General features: G+C 34.7%; 1 protein-coding gene across 1 annotated transcript in view; it reads right to left on the bottom strand.

The window, feature by feature from the left end:
- The window catches only part of PTPRQ (protein tyrosine phosphatase receptor type Q), a 198,346-nt gene that overhangs the window by 105,184 nt on the left and 72,730 nt on the right, over positions 1-20,432 (bottom strand). The window contains exons 24-25 of the mRNA XM_060165124.1: positions 19,898-20,039; positions 17,019-17,288 (exon numbers count right to left, since the gene is read on the bottom strand). Of these exons, the coding sequence (XP_060021107.1) occupies positions 17,019-17,288; positions 19,898-20,039 (412 nt within the window). The remainder of the gene's footprint in view (positions 1-17,018; positions 17,289-19,897; positions 20,040-20,432) is intronic.

A 20,432-nucleotide genomic window follows, 5' to 3' on the forward strand; every position in this document is an offset into this window, starting at 1 on the left:
AATAGTGACAAGGAAGTATAGATAAAAATCCTATAAAGAAATTAAAACAGAAAGCTAAAACCATCCAATTAACCCAAAGGAAGGCAATAAAGAAAGAACAGAGGAACTAAAAAAGAGCTAGAAAACAAATAGCAAATAGAACTAAACTCAACTAAATAATGACTTTAAACATAAATAGATTAAATGCTCCATTTAGAAGACAGAGATTGTCAAGTAAAATAAAAATAAAAGACCCAATTATATGCTGCCCACAAGAGACATAATTTGTCCACCAGACACACAAATTAAATATGATACAAATAATTCAAAAGTAAAGATAGAAAAAAACATACAAAGCAAACAGTAAACTAAAGAGCATGTGCCTATATTAATACCAGACTAAAGAATCTCTAAGACAAGGAGTGATCTAAAGATAAAAGAGACAGTTTATAATGATTAATGGATCAGTTAGGAAGTTATAACAATTATAATATGTGTGTGTTTAATAAAAAACTTTGAAGTACATGAACCAAATACTGACAGACTTGAAGAAATAGACAAATCCACAATATATTTGGATATTTTAATATTTCCTTATCAATAATATATCGAATAATTTTTGTTGAAAAGTGGTAAGAATACAGATTTGCAAAACATTATCACACTGAATTAATACATAGAACATTATGGACAACAACTGAAGAACAGACATTATTTCAAGTGTGCATGGAAGAATATTCAACAAGATAAATTATATGCTGAGCCACAGAAACTGTCCCAACTAATTTTTAAAAATTAAGTGTTACAGACATATTCTCTAACAATAATGGCAATAAATGAAAAATTGATGACATGTGGCTATCTAGATAAGTCCCAAATATTAGAAATTAAATATATTTTTAAATAACCATGGCTCAAAGGAGAAATTTCAAAGGAAATTAGAGAATATTTTTATCAAAAGTAAGAAGTCAAAATTTGTGATATATAATTATTAGGAGATTTATAGCTGTAAATGATTATATTTGAAAAGAAGAAAGGCTTAAAATCATTATGTGAAGTAAAATAAACTAGCTACAAGAAGATAAATACTGCAAGATCTCACTTATGTATGGACTCTAAAAAAGTCAAACTCATGGAAACAGAATAGAACAGTGATTGCCAGGGGCCAGGGGAGTGGAGGGGAGATAGTGGGATGTTTGTCAAAGGGTACAACTTTCAGTTATATGAATAAGTTATATGAAAAAGCTAATGTACAGCATGGTGACTATAGTTAATAATGATGTATCAATATTACATACTTGAAATGTGTTAAGAGAGTAGATCTTAAGTGTTCTCACCACACACACACACACAAAAGGTAAATATGTGAGGTGATGGACAGGTTAATTAGCTTGATTGGGGGAATCATTTCACAATGTATACATATATCAAAGCACTGCACTGTATACCTTAAATATATGCAATGTTTATTCGTGAATCATACCTCAATAAAGCTGGGGAAAAAAGACAGAAAGAAAATTATGATAAAAATACAGAAAAAAAGAGCATATTAAAAGCAGAATATTTAGAGGGAAGAAAATAATAAAGATCAGGACTCAGTGAAATAGAAAATAGATAAATAAAAGAGAATATTAACAAATTCAAAAATTAGTTCTTCAGAAAAATTAATAAAATTTGTAAACACTTGTCAAGCCATATATAAAAGTATAGTGCACCTGATCAAGTGTGGTCTATCCCAGGAAGGTAAATTTCACTTAATATTTAAAAAGCTAATCATATAATTTACCACAGTAACAGAATAAAAGAGAAAAAAGCATTCGATCATGGGCATCTACAGAATCCTACAGCACACATCATACAAAATAGTGAAGGATGGATGCTTCCCCTTTTGATTGGGAACAATGCAAGGATGTCTGCTTTTACTACTTCTATTTAATATAGTACCAGAGAGTCTGGCCAGTGCAATATGGTAAGGGAAAAAAGTCACAGGGTTTAGAAAGAAAGAGATAAAAATTACCCTAATTGTAGATGAAGTGACATTTTTAAATGTAGAAAATTCTAAAGCAATATATAACAAAACGCTTCTCGGACTAATAAGCAAATTTAGCAGTTGTAGGATACAATACCAATAAACAAAATCAACTGTATTTCTAAATTCTACATCAAACAACTGGTGACTAAAATTAAAACGTTAAATAGGAATAATTTTAACAAAAGACATGTAAAATTCATTTGCTGAAAACTACAAAGCACTGCCGAAAGAAATTAGAGTCTAAAAATAGAGACATATACCATGTTCATGGACCAGATAACTCAATATTAAGATGGCATTTCTCCCTAAATGCATGAATAGATTAAATGCAATCCCAATGAAAATGCCACAGGGTTTTTTTGGTAAAAATCAACAAGGTGATTCTAATAATAAAATCTATATGGAAATACAAAGAACTAAAATAGCTAAAACAACCTTGAAAAAGAACACATTTGTAGAACCTACACTACCTGATTTCAAGATTTGTTATAAAACTGTAGTAATCAACACAGTGTGGTATTCATAAAGGTATACAAATCAATGGAAGAGAATATATTCCAGAAAGAGATTCAAGTGCATAGGGTCAACTGATTTTTGACAAAGCTACCAAGGTAATTCAGTAGGGAAAAGGAAAATCTTTTAAAAAGTTTTGGAAAAATTGAATGAATATATTGAAAAGGAACTTTAAATCATATCTCATACTACACACATACACAAAATTTGAGATGAATTATGGATATAAATATAAAAGCTAAAACTGTAAAATTTCTAGTATAAAAGACAGGATAATATCTTCATGATCTTGAAGTAGACAATATTTCTTAGGACACAAAATGTACTAATGTGAAATTAAAAATTGCTACTTTGGATTTCATCAAAATTAAAATAATCTGCTCATCCAAAGGTACCATTAAGGAAATAGAAAATCAAGCCATTGACTAAGAGACAGTATTTGTTATATATACATCTAATAAAGGACTTGTATTCAAAATATATTAAGAGTTCCTATAACTCAACACCAAAAAGAAAAGCAACTCAATACAAAATGGGCTAAAGACTTGAACGAAAACCTGTCAAAAATGACAGAACAATCCTCACGTTGCATGTTCTAATATGCTTGAATTTCTGTTTTTATGGTTTAATTAAATAACACCTGTCTGCCCAAAACAGGGGTTAAACTTTGTTACCTTTATACATTAACTATGAGTTCTTGTATAAAGTACTTCACTGCTAGCTCTCCTGTCCACAAAATTGCTACCAACAAAGACCTACTGTATAGCACAGGAAACTCTACTCAATATTCTGTACAACCTAATTGGGAAAATAATTTTAAGAAGGATAGATACATGTATATGTATAACTGAATCACTTTGTCGTACACCTGAAACTAACACAACATTGTTAATTGTACACCAATATAAAATAAAAAGTTTAAAACAAATAAATAAAAAATGATTTGGTTTCACACACACACACACACACACACACACAGATGTACATCATAATCAGAGACCAATAATATCATTTCTTTTGAAACCTATCATTGATTGGTCACTGTGCATCTGTTATTTAGTTCATGCACAGGCAGCAAAGTGTGTAGTTATATGGCCTCCTTATCTCCCATGTGCATATGTCACGTGCCCATATGCATGTTCAAAGCTAATCCAAACTTTGCCAAGTCATAGAAAAGATGCTCTCTCTATATCATAAGCTAAACAGTGAGAAAAAGCAAGTAACCACTCTTGATGTTTTTAATAAAGTGAAAGTTTTCATTCTCAGTTATTTCTAATGTTTTAAATTACAGTATACTAAATATTGTTTTTGTTGTTTTTTTCATTTCCTATATATTTATAACTGACAGTAAGAGAGTTTTTAATGTAGTGACAAAAAACTTTGAAGGTTATGGAACAATCATCATTTTCCCTATTGATTATTAAGGTTGCTTTGCACACATTTTACAGATAGCTTTACAGTCATTTTTATGGTCCCACACTATCAGGTAAAGCAAAGACTGTCTTTATATGAATTATCAATAACCATGTTAAAGGATTTAACATCATTAGTCATCATTGAAATGAAAATTAAACTTACAATAAGATAGAAGTTCTTTTATACCAGCTAGACTGTCTAAAATTTAAAAAGACTGATAATACCAAATTCTGCTGATACCGAGAAGTAATTAGAACTCTCACATATGCTGTTGGGTGAGTATTTAAAATAGAACAACCACTTGAAAATCATCAGTTTCTTGAATAGTTAAACATCCATCTGGACTATGACCCAGCAAGTCCACAAAAAAGTTTTAGACAAAAATATCTATAACAGTTTTATTCATAACACTTAGTTTGGAACAATCCATATGTCCATCAAAAGAAAACAGGGCTTCCCTGGTGGTGCAGTGGTTGAGAGTCCGCCTGCCCACGCAGGGGACATGGGTTTGTGCCCTGGTCTGGGAGGATCCCACATGCCGTGGAGCAACTAGGCCCGTGAGCCACAACTACTGAGCCTGCGTGTCTGGAGCCTGTGCTCTGTCTGCAACAAGAGAGGCCGCGATAGTGAGAGGACCGCGCACTGCGTTGAAGAGTGGCCCCCGCTTGCCACAACTAGAGAAAGCCCTCGCACAGAAACGAAGACCCAACACAGCAAAAATAAATAAAGTAATTAATAAACTCCTACCCCCAACATCTTTAAAAAAAAAAAAAGGGATATTAAAATGGTGGAAAATGACTCAATAATAAAAAGAACAAATTACTGAAACCCTCAACAACATGAGCTTCACAATTATGTTGAAAGAAATAGACCAGATATAAAAGAGTAAATATAGCTCAAGAACAACTGAAACTAATCTATGTTGATTGAAATCAGGATAGTGGTTGCCTTGGGGAGTGGGTGTCCAAGGGAACTTTCTGTGGAAGATGGAAATATTCTATATGTTGCTGAGTGGTGGTTACATGGCTGTATACATGTGTGGAAACTCATTTAATTGTATAATTAAGTTCTGTGCATCTCACTGTACATAAAATAATTTCCCATAATTAGAAAATGTTAAAAAAATGAAAAGAAAAAGGCTTTCCCATTAAATCGTACCAACAATATTCAAAATGTTATACATTTATATAGAAAACTAAAATCCTAGATACTAATACTTTCTAGCTAATATTTTATAAATCTAGACATTATGGAAAAAATCATGAGCTTTATTGTATTTCTCATGTATCCATACTAGAAAAGAAGCCTTATAGATTAGTCCAAGTACATCAACAACTACTTTCAATTCTCTTTTGGTAACTGTTCAATCTTCAGACAAATTTTCTAATAGTACTTGTAAGAAGAGCATTCTATCCAGCTTCTAGGGAGTATGTCTCACACAGTTAATAACTTCTCTGTAATAACATCCTAAATACAAAGTTAGTTTTAAATTTCAGGCTAAACTTTAAAAATGTCACACTGTCATACATAGAAAATATTAATGTAGTTACATTTTAAAAATTACTAACAACCTTCGCTTTTAAAAAATCCTATCTAAAGTAGGCTAATTTAATTAGTAATAAATGTCAGAAAATTGGGCTACTGTTTTTTAACATATCCTTTAACTGGTATAGATTTCATTATTGTGATCCATATGGAATTACATTTATCTTTCTAACACTGCAAATTGCCTTTAAAGTAGTAATTCTTCGTAATAAGGTATCCAGGCACCGAACTAATGGGTGAATCAAGGATGCAGTGAATAGGAGGTGGTGAATATTCAAATTACCATAACATTAATATACTAAGAAATGTTACTTTATTTGCATTCTAAAAGTGGCTGCTATTTATGCATGTCTTATATTTATAGAATAGCTTCCTCCAAAAGTTGTTTTCTTATATACCATGAAACTTGTAATATTTTGAGATTAATGATAATTTGCACAACTTACTATTTAAAGCCTTTTCTTTGTATTAATATTGCATTTTTAAATTGTCTAAATTAACGTAATACTGTTAATGAAATTTTGCTATCATTAAAACTCATTTATTCTACATTTCAGAGTTTTTCCACCATTAGTAAATGTTTTTCCCTGAAGCTTATAATCTCATAGAAACAAGGAGCACATTCTTGAAGCTTTCAAGTCGTATGGCTACCAGAAAGAAAGAAAGAAGAGGGGCTTTTGCATGCACACACACGTGCATAATTTACTTAAAAAGGGAAGTAAAAGAGAATAAGAAAAAAATGAGGTGAAATGGAGGAGGAGGTTGATATGTAAAGGCTGTTATGAAAAGTATCAACTACAGCTGCATAGGACAGGAATGGAAAATAGGGTAATAAGATATGCCCCAGTTCCTAAATAAGTTAATAAAAATGTTGCTTGAAGAACAGCTGGCCTTAGCTGGAGCTGGGATGAAGAAAAGAGTGGTTGCCTGGACTCCACTTAATGAAAGGTATTAGAGCATCAGTGGGGTCAAGGAGAATTATGCAGAGTAACTCAGGTTCATTATTTTACAAAAGGAATTGCATTTAAAAGGACTTTTAAATTTATAATTTAGAATTTGATACCTAAGACAGAAATTCATAATAGCAAAGATTACACTTTTGGAACTGATCCAGGATAAAAAATGTGATATGTGACTAGAAAGTATAAAATTTCCCAGAATGGCTTCAGTATTTTACAGATCTTACTATATTAACTCATAGTATTTTTAGTATTACAGGTTAAGCACATATTTGATAACAGAAATTTAGTTTTCCTAAATTTTAAAACCATATTTGGACAAAAGTATGTATATACTCAGAACATATATATCCCTGTACAAATTAATGAAATTCATATGATGAACCTGAATTTCCCCACTCCATAATGACTCTATTTAGATATTGTGAAATAATGTGAAAAACATTTTAATTCCAGTAAACACAAATGATCAGTTGAATTTCTAATGTAAGGGAAGTATCATAATACGGTAGAAAGAGTTCTGGATTAGTAAGAGTTCTGCTAATAATTAGTTAAAGCACACTCTCAGCAGACACTAAACCTCTGTGCTTCATTTTCCATGCTTGCAAAATGAAATGGCTGAATGGGGTTATCTTCGAAATCCAATAAAGATCTAAAATTATATAATTCTAAATTTTAAAAGCACAAGAATATAATTGTGTTTCATCACAGTCTTACCAGTAGTCTCTGGCAGAGTACTTCATATGTATTAAATAACTTAATCTTGAATATATGGATTTAAAAGGGTACCACACGTGATATTAAGCATATCCCCACAAATGAACTTCAGGCTTTGAAGATGGAGTAGATATATTTTCCCAGTTCCCTCCACTGAGTACAACTAAAACCTTGGACATCAAATATGAAACAAACATAAGAAGACTCTGAAAGGTGGTGAGAAGGCAAAGCAACTAGGGAACTCACGACCCAGGGAACAACACAGTGGTGAGCTCCCTGGCTTTTCTTTTTGCCTTGTATATCCCCAAGGCCAGCAATCTCCAAATGCCAACCAGCTCAGACTAAAAAAGCCTCAGAAAAAGCCTCCCCCTCTAACAGAAAAAAAAACAGTGTAGCCTAGCAAGACAGAAAACTTTTAGACAATAACAACTCTACCCAAAAACTACAGAAAAAAGCTGTGGTCCCACTCCCTCCCATGACGACAAAGGTCAAATGAAGAACCTAGTCTGCCTTTACTACGTGGTAGTGAGGTTCCTCAACCATCCTTGATAGAGTGAGGTAAAATAGGGAGCCAGAACTTCCACCCCTTCCGGAGGTAGTAAGTCCCCTCCACCGTGTCAGTGGAGAATATGTAGGAAGAATACGAGGCACTCCTATCCTTCTTAGTGGAAGCCTGGTGGGCAACCCTGTTTCTCATGCTCACCCAACATCCTCCCCTTGGGTGTCAGCAGAGGCCAAGTGGGGAATTTGGATTTCTACATACATCTGGCGGTAATGGAGAGGTGCCCTCCTTTTCTCTACCAGAGTGCTATCAAAGGAAACCATCATAAATTTAGTATCCTTAATAGTTATAGGACTAGTCAAATCATGTATTTCATATTAACTGAGCTGTGGTCATTGTGATTTTAAAGAGTAAGTTCATATATTAATGCATATATGTGGAATCTAGAAAAATGGTACAGATGAACCTATTTGCAGGGCAGGCATAGAGATGCAGACGAAGAGAACGGACATGTGGACACAGGGGGGGCAAGAGGAGGGTGGGACGAATCAGGAGATTGGGGCTGACATATATACACTACCATGTGTAAAATAGATAGCTAGTGGGAAACTGCTGTATAGCACAGGGAGCTCAGCTTGGTGCTCTGTGATGACCTAGAGGGGTGGGATGGGAGGGGGGTGGGAGGGAGATCCAAGAGGGAGGGGATATATGTATACATAAAGCTGATTCACTTCATTGTACAGCAGAAACTAATACAACATTGTAAAGCAACTATACTCCAGTAAAAAAAAGAGTAAGTTCATTTCATCTAAGGTGTAAAATTCTTGATATTATTCCCTTATTATCCTTTTGATGTCTGCAGTGATTTCATTTCTAAATATTGGTAATTTGTGACTTCTTTTTTTCTTTGTCGGGCTCGCTAGACATTTGTCAATTTCATCTTTTTGAAGAACCAGTTTTGTTTAACTGATTTTTCCTACTGTTTTTCTGTTTTCAATTTCACTGATTTCTGTTCTTATTTTTATTATTCACTTCCTTCACTATATCTTCCTTTTCTTTTTCTAGCCTCTAGTGGAGGGGAGAACCTTAGATTATCGATCTGAGACTTTTCCAATGTATGTATTTAATGCTATAAATTTCCCTCTCTTCACTGCTTTAACTGTTTCACACATTTCGATATATCGTATTTTCATCTCATATCAATTCAACACATTTTAGTTTACCATATTTCATTATGTCTCTTGAGACTTCCTTTTTGACAAATGTATTACTTACAAGTACCACTTTCTGCAACTGATTCGATATACATTTCAGCTCCAACTTTGCATGCTGAGAACACTTAAACATAATTTCAAAACTCCCCAAAAAGAGATCTCCATGCCTTGATAGTTTCACTGGAGAACTCAACCAAATGTTTAAAGAAGAATTAACACAAATTCTACACAATCTCTTCCAGAAATTAGAAGAGATTTGTATTATAAAGCTAGTATTCTCTGATACTGATACTAGACAAAGACAGTGAGACTCATCAAGAAAAAAAGAAAGAGGGCTCAAATCAATAAAATTAGAAATGAAAAAGGACAAGTTACAACGGACATAGAAATAAAAGGATCATGAGAGAGTACTACAAGCAACTATATGCCAATAATATGGAAACCTAGAAGAAATGGACAAATTCTTAGAAAGGTACAATTTCCCAAGACTGACTCAGGAAGAAATAGAAAATATGAACAGACCAATCACAAGTACTGAAATTGAAACTGTGATTAAAAAAACTCCCAACAAACAAAAGTCCGAGACAGATGGCTTCACAGGTGAATTCTATCAAACATTTAGAACTTCTCTAAAGTTAACACTTTAGAGACTTCTCTTAGTTAACACCTATCCTTCTGAAACTATTCCAGAAAATTGCAGAGGAAGGAACACTCCCAAACTCATTCTATAAGGCCACCATCACCCTGATACCAAAACTAGACAAAGACAGTGAAAAAAAAAAACCTCCACAAGACTACAGACCAATATCCCTCACGAATATAGATGCAATAATCTTTAACAAACTATTAGCAAATAGAAATCAGTAATAAGTAAAAAGAAGTACACCATGATCAAGTGGGGTTGATTCCAGAGACCAAAGGTTTGTTCAGTATTAGAATATCAATCCATTTAATCCACCATATTGACAAGCCATATTAACAAGAAAATTACATGAACATATCAATCAGTACAAAAAAATTTATATAACATTCTTAACATGACAATATTACAGAAAATGGAGAGCAAATTAGTGGTTATCAGAGGGTTAAGATAAGCAGAAGTACAAGGAGAGTGGGCAGGAGTTGGGTGTGGCCATAAAAAGGCAACATGAGAAATTATTCTCATTAAATATTCTCTATATTGATTGCACTGATATAAATATGGTGGTTGTAATACTGCACTGCAGTCTTATGAGATGTTCCCATTGGAGGGAACTAGATAAAGGGAGCACAGGAGTTCCCTATATTATTTCTTATATATGCACGTGACTCTATAAATATCTCAAAATAAAAAGTTTAATTAAAAAGATTTACCACAGAAGACATGCCTTTCTTAGATATTTTACCACATAATTGTCTAAACATAATTTTGTGGCTGAAAGTTTCTACTTCAGGCACCCAAAGTATGCATACTGAGTGTTCACTGTGTCTCTATCACTCTTCAAGGCCTGTATATTGATTGACTAATTCATTCATTCTTTAATAATATATTTATTGAGTATCACTGTATGCCAGATGCATTCCTGGGCACTGAAAATAAGGGTGAACTGCACAAAGGAAAATCCCTATTCTCATGGAGCACGCATTGTAATGAGGACAGATCCACAGATAATGATACCTATAACAGAGAAAAGTAAAGCAAGAAAGAGGCATAGAAAATTCTAGCTGGGAGGAGTTTTAATCATAAATAAGTTAGATCCTCTTTGAAGAGGTGATATTTGAGGCTAAATTTCTTTTCAAAGATGAAAGAAGAGACACATACATTACTAGGGAAGAGAATGCTGGGTTGAAAAAGGACCTTACGGACCATTAAAATGACTGTGGATTTTATTCTTTATGATTTGGGAGATTCAGTAAATTTGTAATGAACAAATCCTTCTCCATCTGAAGAGATTACTGCAGGGTTTTAGGAAAACGACCAAAAAAAAATCACTGTTTTCAGAGTCAATTTATGTTGCTTCCTACTCTAAATTTAGCAGAGTACCCTATTTTCCATAATATTGTATTCAAATTTCTGCTACAACTATACAAAGCAGAGTATGGTCTACCTGAGTTATTCGATCTCACGTCCTATACTCTTTTCAATACAGCACCCTCTAGTCAGGCTTCCATCTCAGCCTTGACCCCTTATTACATTCCTTTGTACTACTATGTGTTTTCCCTTGCTGTGTCTTGGAATTTCTATTTACTCCCCTCTATCTATCTCACCATTTTCATGAACAGCAATGGGGCCACAGAGTGGCTTACCATAAGTGCTTTAGCATACCCATAATCTTCAGGTCTACCTAACCTCCGCCATCTAAGATTGCTCAAATAAAAAGAAGAATGTTCTTTGATATGTACAACTGACATTTTCTCATAGCACATTGAGGAAAACAAAAAGAATATTTAGTAAACTTAGCTATTTTATTGATCTATACCAGGTAAATGTAAGTAAACATTAGTATACCTGACTATGAAATTCAAGTTCCAAAACCATATCATCATCTTTTAATTAGGTTACTGAGTCTAAACTTCTATAAAGCAATTCCAAAGCTATCAATAAGCAACATCCAGTTCCTATTCCACTTCTTCAATATGGCCTTCCATAAAAGGTATTTCTCCTGAATTCCTATTTGATTCAATCTTCAATCCACACAACTGACATATTTACGTAGGTTTGTGTTTAATTGCTTTATATTTATTAGATACGTCTTTACAATAATGGTGGAGTTATTTGGACCTGCAGAGCCGAGATCACCAATGCCATTTGGGATTCAAACTTGAGTCTTGAGCCCCAAACACAAAGCCTGGACTCAGTAAGCATTACATGAGTATATACTGGTCAAATGTCCACCACACCACAAGTATAAAGGATACTTTTCACCTGATGTTCACTCTTAAGGAAAGTATTATATTTAATAATTAAGTCTGTATGAAATATATTTTGTAAAGCATTTGAACTTCAATTAAAGTAGCAATGCTTATAGCTATTTCTCTCTGATCCATGACAGGCAACTATAATGGCTTTTGTGCTTTCTACAATTACTGACTGGTAAGTAGAAATGTGCCAATTCACTTGCTTAAGAACCAACAGGATCACACAATTTTCCTGCATGTGTTTGACTTATCTCGACTGAGGAGAGCAAGGTCACTGGGATGCAGACAAAGGAAAAAGTAAACTTCTTTTGAATTAGCACATTAATTTGCAACCTTGAGAAAACTTTTACCATCCACATCCACTCTATTAAATGGTACTTAAGAATGGTCTAAATTCTTATAAATGGTATATCTTATTTTTTTTAGGAAGTTAGATTTTGTCCTAATCACAGTTCGCCCAGTAATCTCTACACTGCTCACAGAGGCCCACAAAATAGGGATCCGAATAAAGTACATAACAAATACATTTCTTAAATACTTCTTAGGGGAACGGCGGTCATGGCTTTGTAGAAGAGGCCTGAGAGTTTACATATATGCTATTAAACAGTACACAGTTATTTGAAACAACCAAGTGTAGAAGGGGAAAAAAACAGGGATATTAAACACACTCCCATTCGGTGCTGATCCATTAATATATCTGCAAGCTCAGTGGACTTCCAGTGGGTCCATCTAGGTGCCTAATACCTCCTACTGAACAAAAAGCTAATAAAGAAATCACTGCTGAAAATAACACCCCTAAAAACCACAACTGAGTATTTCACTTTCCCTCAATTAAGTTCTGGGCATCCAAGGGATATAGCTTACTTTCCTCTTTTGATTCTAAATTACTGAACTTGGAAGAGCTTTGAATAAATCCAAACTGTAAAATTATCTTCCAGGAAAAAAAAAACAAATTTTCAAACTCAATATTAAATCACCATATTTACTAAGATTTGAAAATAATAGGAGAAGTGCATGCATTTTGAACTAATTTGAGATTTTAAAAGTTAAGTCTTGTATGCACTTGAACTTGCTATAATATTTTTATTGGTACATATAATATACTTGGACAGAAAATGCTATTAAAATTACCAGGTTTGGGGGCCTTCATCTTTATTTGCCTTATTCTGACGTGTTTGACTGCGACAATGGAACCAGTTTAGACACTGAATACTAATCTCCTCATAAATTCAATCATCCATGATGCATGTTTAACTGTGCCCAATATGACCAAGTTTACACTGAGAAAAATACCCAATAATCCCTGGAAGGAATGTTAAGGTCAGACACTAGGCAGCAAGGGAGTGAGCCAAATTTGATTTCACTTCATGTCAGAAGTACAGAGTCAGTGACTCACAGCTGACTTTACACTGTGACTAATCTTAGACCACCATAAATTAGAAGTTTGCAACAGCTATAAAACTGCTTCCATTCTGAACAATGAATCTCCAGTTCTTACTAATGTCTTATCAACAAACAATTCATGTGAACCCAGATAAAAGCAAATTATTTACCTAGTAAAAATTGTAATCATAAATACAATTACATGCTAGATCTGAAAATTAATTTTAAAGATAAACAAATTATTTAAATATTTTTAAAGCAGCAGTTAATACTCATGTTTCATATGAATGACTCTCCTGAATTGAAAAAACTTACATTTGCCTGGGAGAAAATATCTATAATTTTGCCTGATGAAAGTATGGAAATAATACATTGCAGTGGAGTAACACCCTTATGAAAAATTATGAATTTCATGAGAAAACAATTCATTTCTTTCTTTTACAAAAATCTGAGTGCCTAGAATGCCCAAGGCTCTTTGCTATGAACTGTGAGTAAAATAAAGACAAATAAGACATAGCCCCACAAGCAGAGAGTATACAGTGGAATAGAATGGTTCTCAAATTTCAGCACTGTCTCTCACCTCACATACCTTGTTTAAAGGAAGATTTGTGAGTTTTATTTTCCAAACTCTGATTCCACAGGTCTAGAGTAGGGCCTCGGGGATGTACCTTCTGATGCAGGGAGAGTCAGCAGTCCAAACTTTGAGCAACATTTGTCTTCAGTAGTAAGGGAGCACATAATACATGGTACAATATGCCTAATACCTTCCTAATTCATTGGTTTAGAATTCCTTCAGTCTCCATTCATGCGATCTTTTAATCCTGACTTAAAATCTAATTCAAATCCTTAAAGGATTTTTTTTTTAACAAAGACCTGTCCTTAAGTTCAGGTGGCCCTACATCAAGTGTATATACTTTGATTATGCATCTCTGTTCTACTAATTAAACTTCTGCTTCATTCCTGTGACTGAGCAGTCACCTTGAGTACCAGTGGAATCAATAATAATGAGTCCTCTGCCTTGTTCTCTGAGTTCTGAACCTCTCATTTATCTCAGAATTACTGTCCTGTCTTTCGTTGCCAGTTCTCTAGGACTCAGCTCCCGTCCAATGATCAAGACCATTTCACCTGGTACTAGACCACCCTGATGCAGACCACCTGCCTGCATTTGAACATATTTCCTTCTCTCAGACTCTGTATAGCAATGATCTGCTGCCCACCCACTGAGGAAACACCTGCTACCCCTTTCTGGACCTCTCTGACACTGTTTGCCTGTCCTCACTGCTACACATCACCTGCCATCAAAATTCCTGGGTAATCTAGTCCAGTAATTCAGAAAATTTACAGAGAATCATCAGAGAGATGCTTAAAACTATAGATTCTTGGGCTTCATCTCTTGAGGCTATGATTCAGCCAAATCTAGGGTGAAGTCTAGGAATCTGTAGTTTTAATGCTTAGCATGTCATTGAAGACTTAAACACACTCACACACATACACACACACACACCCACTTAAGCTGGACTTTTAAGAACTAATACAATTTTGTGTGACGTAGAAAGGGAGTAGGACAATCTGATGGTGAAAAGTATTGAGTAAGTTTAAAGAAGAGAATCTAATCAATTATTAGCCCATAGCAGGTGCTTAATAAATGTCTTTTGAAATGAATACATGAAATCTAATGTGTGAATAAATAAAGTTTGGCTTCAGTTATATGAAGAGATGCAGTGCAGGAACAAAAGAATGAAAAGCTAGACAGAAGTCAAATCTAACTGGTGATGAATTCTGGGTATATTTTGTACACGATGAGAATAGGTAAAACATTTGGAGTATTCTGGGCCATCTCTTATACATAGTACCTTTCATTACCACCTCTATGCTTCAGATACCTATATATCCATGTCTGCTTCTCACCCCTCAGGTAATAAAATTCAACAGCCAACACATAAATGCTCTAAATTGTATGTTAGAGCCAATTCAATCAAAATAAGTGGGTGGAAAGATGGTACTGACAGGCAGGCTGAATGAGAATCCCCAAAGGGGATTACTACAGGAAGCAACAAGTCTGATATAAAATGGGGGCAGTCAAGTTGAAGAAGGGGCAAATTGCAGAGCCATGGTGGAGACTGAATTGATAAGCTCTGATTATATGTAGGAGAGATGGGAGGAAGAATCACATAAGAAAATGAGGCTTGATCCCCAACTGATTATAAAGAACAGGTATAGAAAAGTGAGGAAGAGAAGGAGAATTCATGTTACATAAATTCCATTTTGAATATGTTTAGGGTTGATATACCAACCAGGTCCTCAGCTGAAATTTTCTAACAATTTGTGTGGCTGTTGGTATGTGCCTGTGTATTCAAGAGACAGAGAAAGAAGATAAAATGCAGGAGAAAGTAGACTAAATTGATGGAGTTATGTTCTAGAGGAAACACGAGTTTGAAACAAAAATGAGCAGTTAGGTTCCTGAAAAGAGAAAGGCAATGACATTCCCAAGGGAGGCTACCTTGAGAGCATAAATAAAGATATCAGTAAATTTTGAAGGAAGGCAAATCAATTCTCTTTGATGCTATTAGTAAAATGAATAATAACATCAAAGATGGATCATAGTGGGGGTAGACCATGTTCAGAGTAAGAGCAGAATTTTCCTGTGGAAAACTGATTAAGTGTAAGCAGGGATGTAGATTGTGGAGCAATTGGGAGAGCTAAAGAATAGCTGAACAAGATAGAACCATTTACATTTTCTCCAGCACTATTCATCAGCCAGCATCTAGTGAAAACAAGCAGTGGGGTCCTTTCAGAGTTGGGAATCTCCTGGAAGATGAGTTACAGTGACACGCCTTGCGATGTAAGGAGCAAGAGATAGTTGTTGTTGCAACGCGTCCATTCCAGATGAATAGGTAAGACACTAAAGTCTCAAGAAATGTTGCCTTGAAAGGATGAGAAGAAAAAGATGCTGAAATCAGAGAAGGTACACCACGTCTTGAAGTTCTGTGGTTTATAGCCTCAAAGATAGAAAAGTAGAGTAAAATTGGGTGATGCTGCTTTCAAAAGGAGGAAAGGGTTAAAAGATATTTCAAAGATAAGGATCGAGAGGTGCCAGAAGTAAACAATTATGTCAATACCTACAGTCCCCAGTAGGGAGGACCTCCAGGGAAGTGGTGTTATTGGGAAGGAGTCAGGTTTTCATTTATATGAAGAGGTACAATATTAGAGAAGGTAGATGATGAAAGAGATTATGACTTAGGGTGCATCACTGTTAGGGAGAGTTAAGAGTTTTCCTCTTTAAAGACTAGAGCTTAGTGACCTAGATATTTTTATTCCAATAATACAAAAGATGAAGGCTGGTATAAAGAGAAGGAAGTAGATGAAAGGAGTCTGACACTGCAACTTTGGAATTCAGGGAAGCATCAAGAATGCCACAAATCAATTAAAAAAAGATATATATGTGTGTGTGTGTGTGTGTGTGTGTGTGTGTGTGTGTGTGTATATATGTTACATATTCATTCCCTATTTTAAATTACAATAAAGCATAGTTCAGTAAGTTTGGTGTTTGTATAATAAGAAATAGATACTTGTAAAAACACAATGAAGCAGATTTTCTCTTTTTTCCTCCTTTCAGCCTCCCAGTGCTATGGAGGTGGTTCAATGGACCACACAGCTGGCCCTCAGGTAACATGTGGGATAAAAAATGTATGTGTTATATTTTTTAATATTTCTTTTAAAGTTTCAGACAAATGTGCTATAAAGATTACAAAGGTTATTGACAAATGTAGGACACAGTCCAGGAACAGTTTTGTGTTTCAGGTTAGTTCTTTCAGGTAGATTACATGCTTCAGATCAGTTACCTGTTTCACATTAGTTACCTGTTTCGGGTAGCGTGCTGATGTTGCATGCACTTTCATCACCTTCACCAGCTGAGGTTGAAGCTCTTATTTTAAAGACATACGAGGTATTGGCGAGAAGTTTCATGAAAGTATACATGTGATCTTGGGGAGAGATTTTTGTAGCATTCCTTTCAACTGTTATCATATAATGTGTAATTATTCCATTTGCCTTTTTGGGTGGATCCCACTTCACTAAAGCTGACTGCCAGCTAGTTGCCATACACTGTATGTTCTGTACAACATCTGGAACTTAAGAGATAAGCAAATGCCCAAAGTTAAAATTTATACACATGTAGTAGATAAATGATTTCATTACACGATTGCTAGATAAAGTCATGTTTAGGAGTAGAGACAGAATAAAAATTTAACGTATCAACCTTTCAATGTGCGCTCAAAAAATTCTTAACATGGGCTGAATCAAATGGCAGTTGGCCCATTTTCTATGTTACCATATTAATCCTTACAATACTGAATCCATCACTGAATATTCTCCTAGGCCCAAGCAGCAATCACATCCTCAAATCCTCAGTAGCAACTATGTAGCCAGCCTCAAGCTCAGGCAGTGGTTGAAGCCTGCCCTCTTTACCTCTTAATGGGAAGGAGCAGTCTTAGCCATACTTTATGATGGAACTTTTTAATGCAAAACGTAGATGTAGGTGCCTCACTGAAGTGGGTACTTCTCAGGGAAATGTCTGATTATATAATGTCCCCTAATGTAAGCATAGCTCTTTTTGTCACACTAAAAAGAGGAAGCTATAAAGAAAATTTGCATAGAGTCAATTTGTGGATTACAAACAGCAAGCAGTGAAAAGAAACAACTTGTCATTGTGCAAAACATAGTTATTTAAAGAATATTCAAGTAATCTTTGACTTGCCTACAGTTCTCTCCTGTGGTGTAAATTTCTATCTTTACAAACGCTTCTCCCTCTGTAAGATAAAGGCATCAAAACTAAAGGAGAATAACTTGGGGGGGTGGCATTTAAAATGAAAGAAAAGACAATTCCTAGGCTGATCCAGGGCTCTGGCAGCTAAATATGGTTAATTATTTGCTTTCTTATTTTCAAAAACATATACTAATACCAATAAATGAAAAAGAGACAGTTGATAATTTACTTAAGTTTAGATTATAAACCTGGATTTTGTGAACATCTATTTCATTGACTCTCCAAACTTAAAAACAATTAATTAGCCAGCTGATAACACTTCAAGTTCAGAATTTTATTTAACCAATCAGGGCATAGGATTTTGTGGAATTATTTTATTTTGCTCGTAAAAAAAATTTTATTGGTTTACATAATACTGTCTACAAGATTAGCCTTGATTTTTATCAATCTAATATGTGTGTAAATAGTTAAAATGTTTTTTTCTTTACGGGTTTAGCCTTCTTCTATAGTATCACTCAGTTATGATATGCATTTCCTACAGTCATGTCCAGTTTGCACTAGAGGTGAGACGCTGATGTTCTAGTTCAGTTTCTTCACTAATTCTCTTAGCCCTTTTCATCTAATCTGCCTGAATCATGGCTTCTTCATCTGAAGTACGGAAACAGGGGCAACCGTAATGTTTTTTTTAGTATTTGTGTGTCCAGCACTAATAGGTGCTTCATATGGGTCTTTTCAAATATTTTTCCCAACAACCTTCTGGGTGGCTACTGCCAATGTGTTTCTTTTCAGTTAAAGATACAAAGGCTCAGAGGAGGCACGTGCCTTTGCCAGGGTTATACAACTAGCAAGTCGCAGAACTTGGATTCCAATCCAGACACTGACTGCAGAGCATGAACTCTTATCCACTATAAATACTACTTACTTAGCCTGTCTTATAGGCATGCCATGAAAATAGTATCAGGTATTCATAAATTAATGTAAAATGGTTAATTTATCAGTGAGTGGTCTCCAATTTCAATTTAGAGATTCACTAAAACAAAAAGAAATGCACCCAGAGGTACAGGGAAGAAATGACTAGAGCAGGACCTTGCGCTTATTCAATAATCATTGACCAAAAAAAAAAAGAGTAAGAGTTGCCTTTAAAAATATGGTCCAGGGCTTCCCTGGTGGCGCAGTGGTTGAGAGTCCGCCTGCCGATGCAAGGGACACGGGTTCGTGCCCCGGTCCGGGAAGACCCCACAATGCCGCAGAGCGGCTGGGCCCATGAGCCATGGCCGCTGAGCCTGCGCGTTCGGAGCCTGTGCTCCGCAACAGGAGAAGCCACAGCCGTGAGAGGTCTGCGTACCGCGCAAAAAAAAAAAAAAAAAAAAAATATGGTCCAGTTGAGAGAAGGAAAAGTATTAAATCAGTTATAAATTAAAACTATTCAGTACACAGTTGCGTTATGACATGTAGGTGATGCACAGGTAAGTTGTTTAATTAGAGCGATGGTATTTCAGTCTTCACAGTCCCCTCCACATGTCACAAATGGACTACGGGAAAGTAAAAGCTTACATACTGACTAGTGCTCTTCAAATGTCACAACACATCTTCTTTAAAAAATTACAGATTTTTTTTCATGAAAATATAAATCAACCTATTAAAAGTGATTAATGGTTCATTTCTCCTTTTTTTCCCAGCTGTCTCAGATGGTACTAAGAAGTAGGTAATTTTTACATATATCTAGAAGCCTACTTTGTTCCTAAAGTAGTCTTTTATTTCAGCTTCCTCAGTTCAAAGTGAAAAAACATGTGTAAATATGTATCTATTTGATTGCAAACAAGACAACCCAGCCTATCCTTAAAGCACTGAAATTCAACTTCCCTTTGAATGAACAATTAAATATTGATAGTTAGTCAAATAAACTGAGAAAGGAAAGGGAAAAGTGTTAAAATACAAAATCAAACATTTTAGGATCCAAAATCCATATCTAACCTGATTCTTGGGTTGTGAATTTTACTACGTTACTAAATTGATTGCCATTTCCAACTTTAGTAAAGGCAGATATGCTGATAGAATAGGTGCTGATGGGTTCCAGTCCAACAAGTTTGGCTTCAGTTTGCAAACCTGAAATATTCTGAAAAGCAGAAATAAAATTCTTTGTCACAATGCATCATCAAAAAACTTATTTATAACTGGAAGAAATATTTAATACATCAAAATTATGTCTTCTGTGTTTAACCTATGATTTAGTAAGCACAGGTATTTTTTATTAAAAATTTAAAAGTTAAACATTTTTTGTGTGTGCCCCAGGGTGTGCTCAGCTGATAAAGCGAGGATGAACTGGATACCCTCTCAGCACTGAAGAATCTCATAACTGCCATTTGTTTTTAAAGCTGAAGTGTTTTGTTTTCATTTTGTCTCCCTGATTTTTACTTGGAATTACATACTGATTACTTCCTTAAAATTTGCTAAAATTGAAGTCCTCAATTGAAATCCAACTTAAGAGCAGTCAGTGGTACTTGATTTT

This window comes from Lagenorhynchus albirostris, chromosome 11 (assembly GCF_949774975.1).
Source record: "Lagenorhynchus albirostris chromosome 11, mLagAlb1.1, whole genome shotgun sequence".
NCBI classification, from domain to species: domain Eukaryota; kingdom Metazoa; phylum Chordata; class Mammalia; order Artiodactyla; family Delphinidae; genus Lagenorhynchus; species Lagenorhynchus albirostris.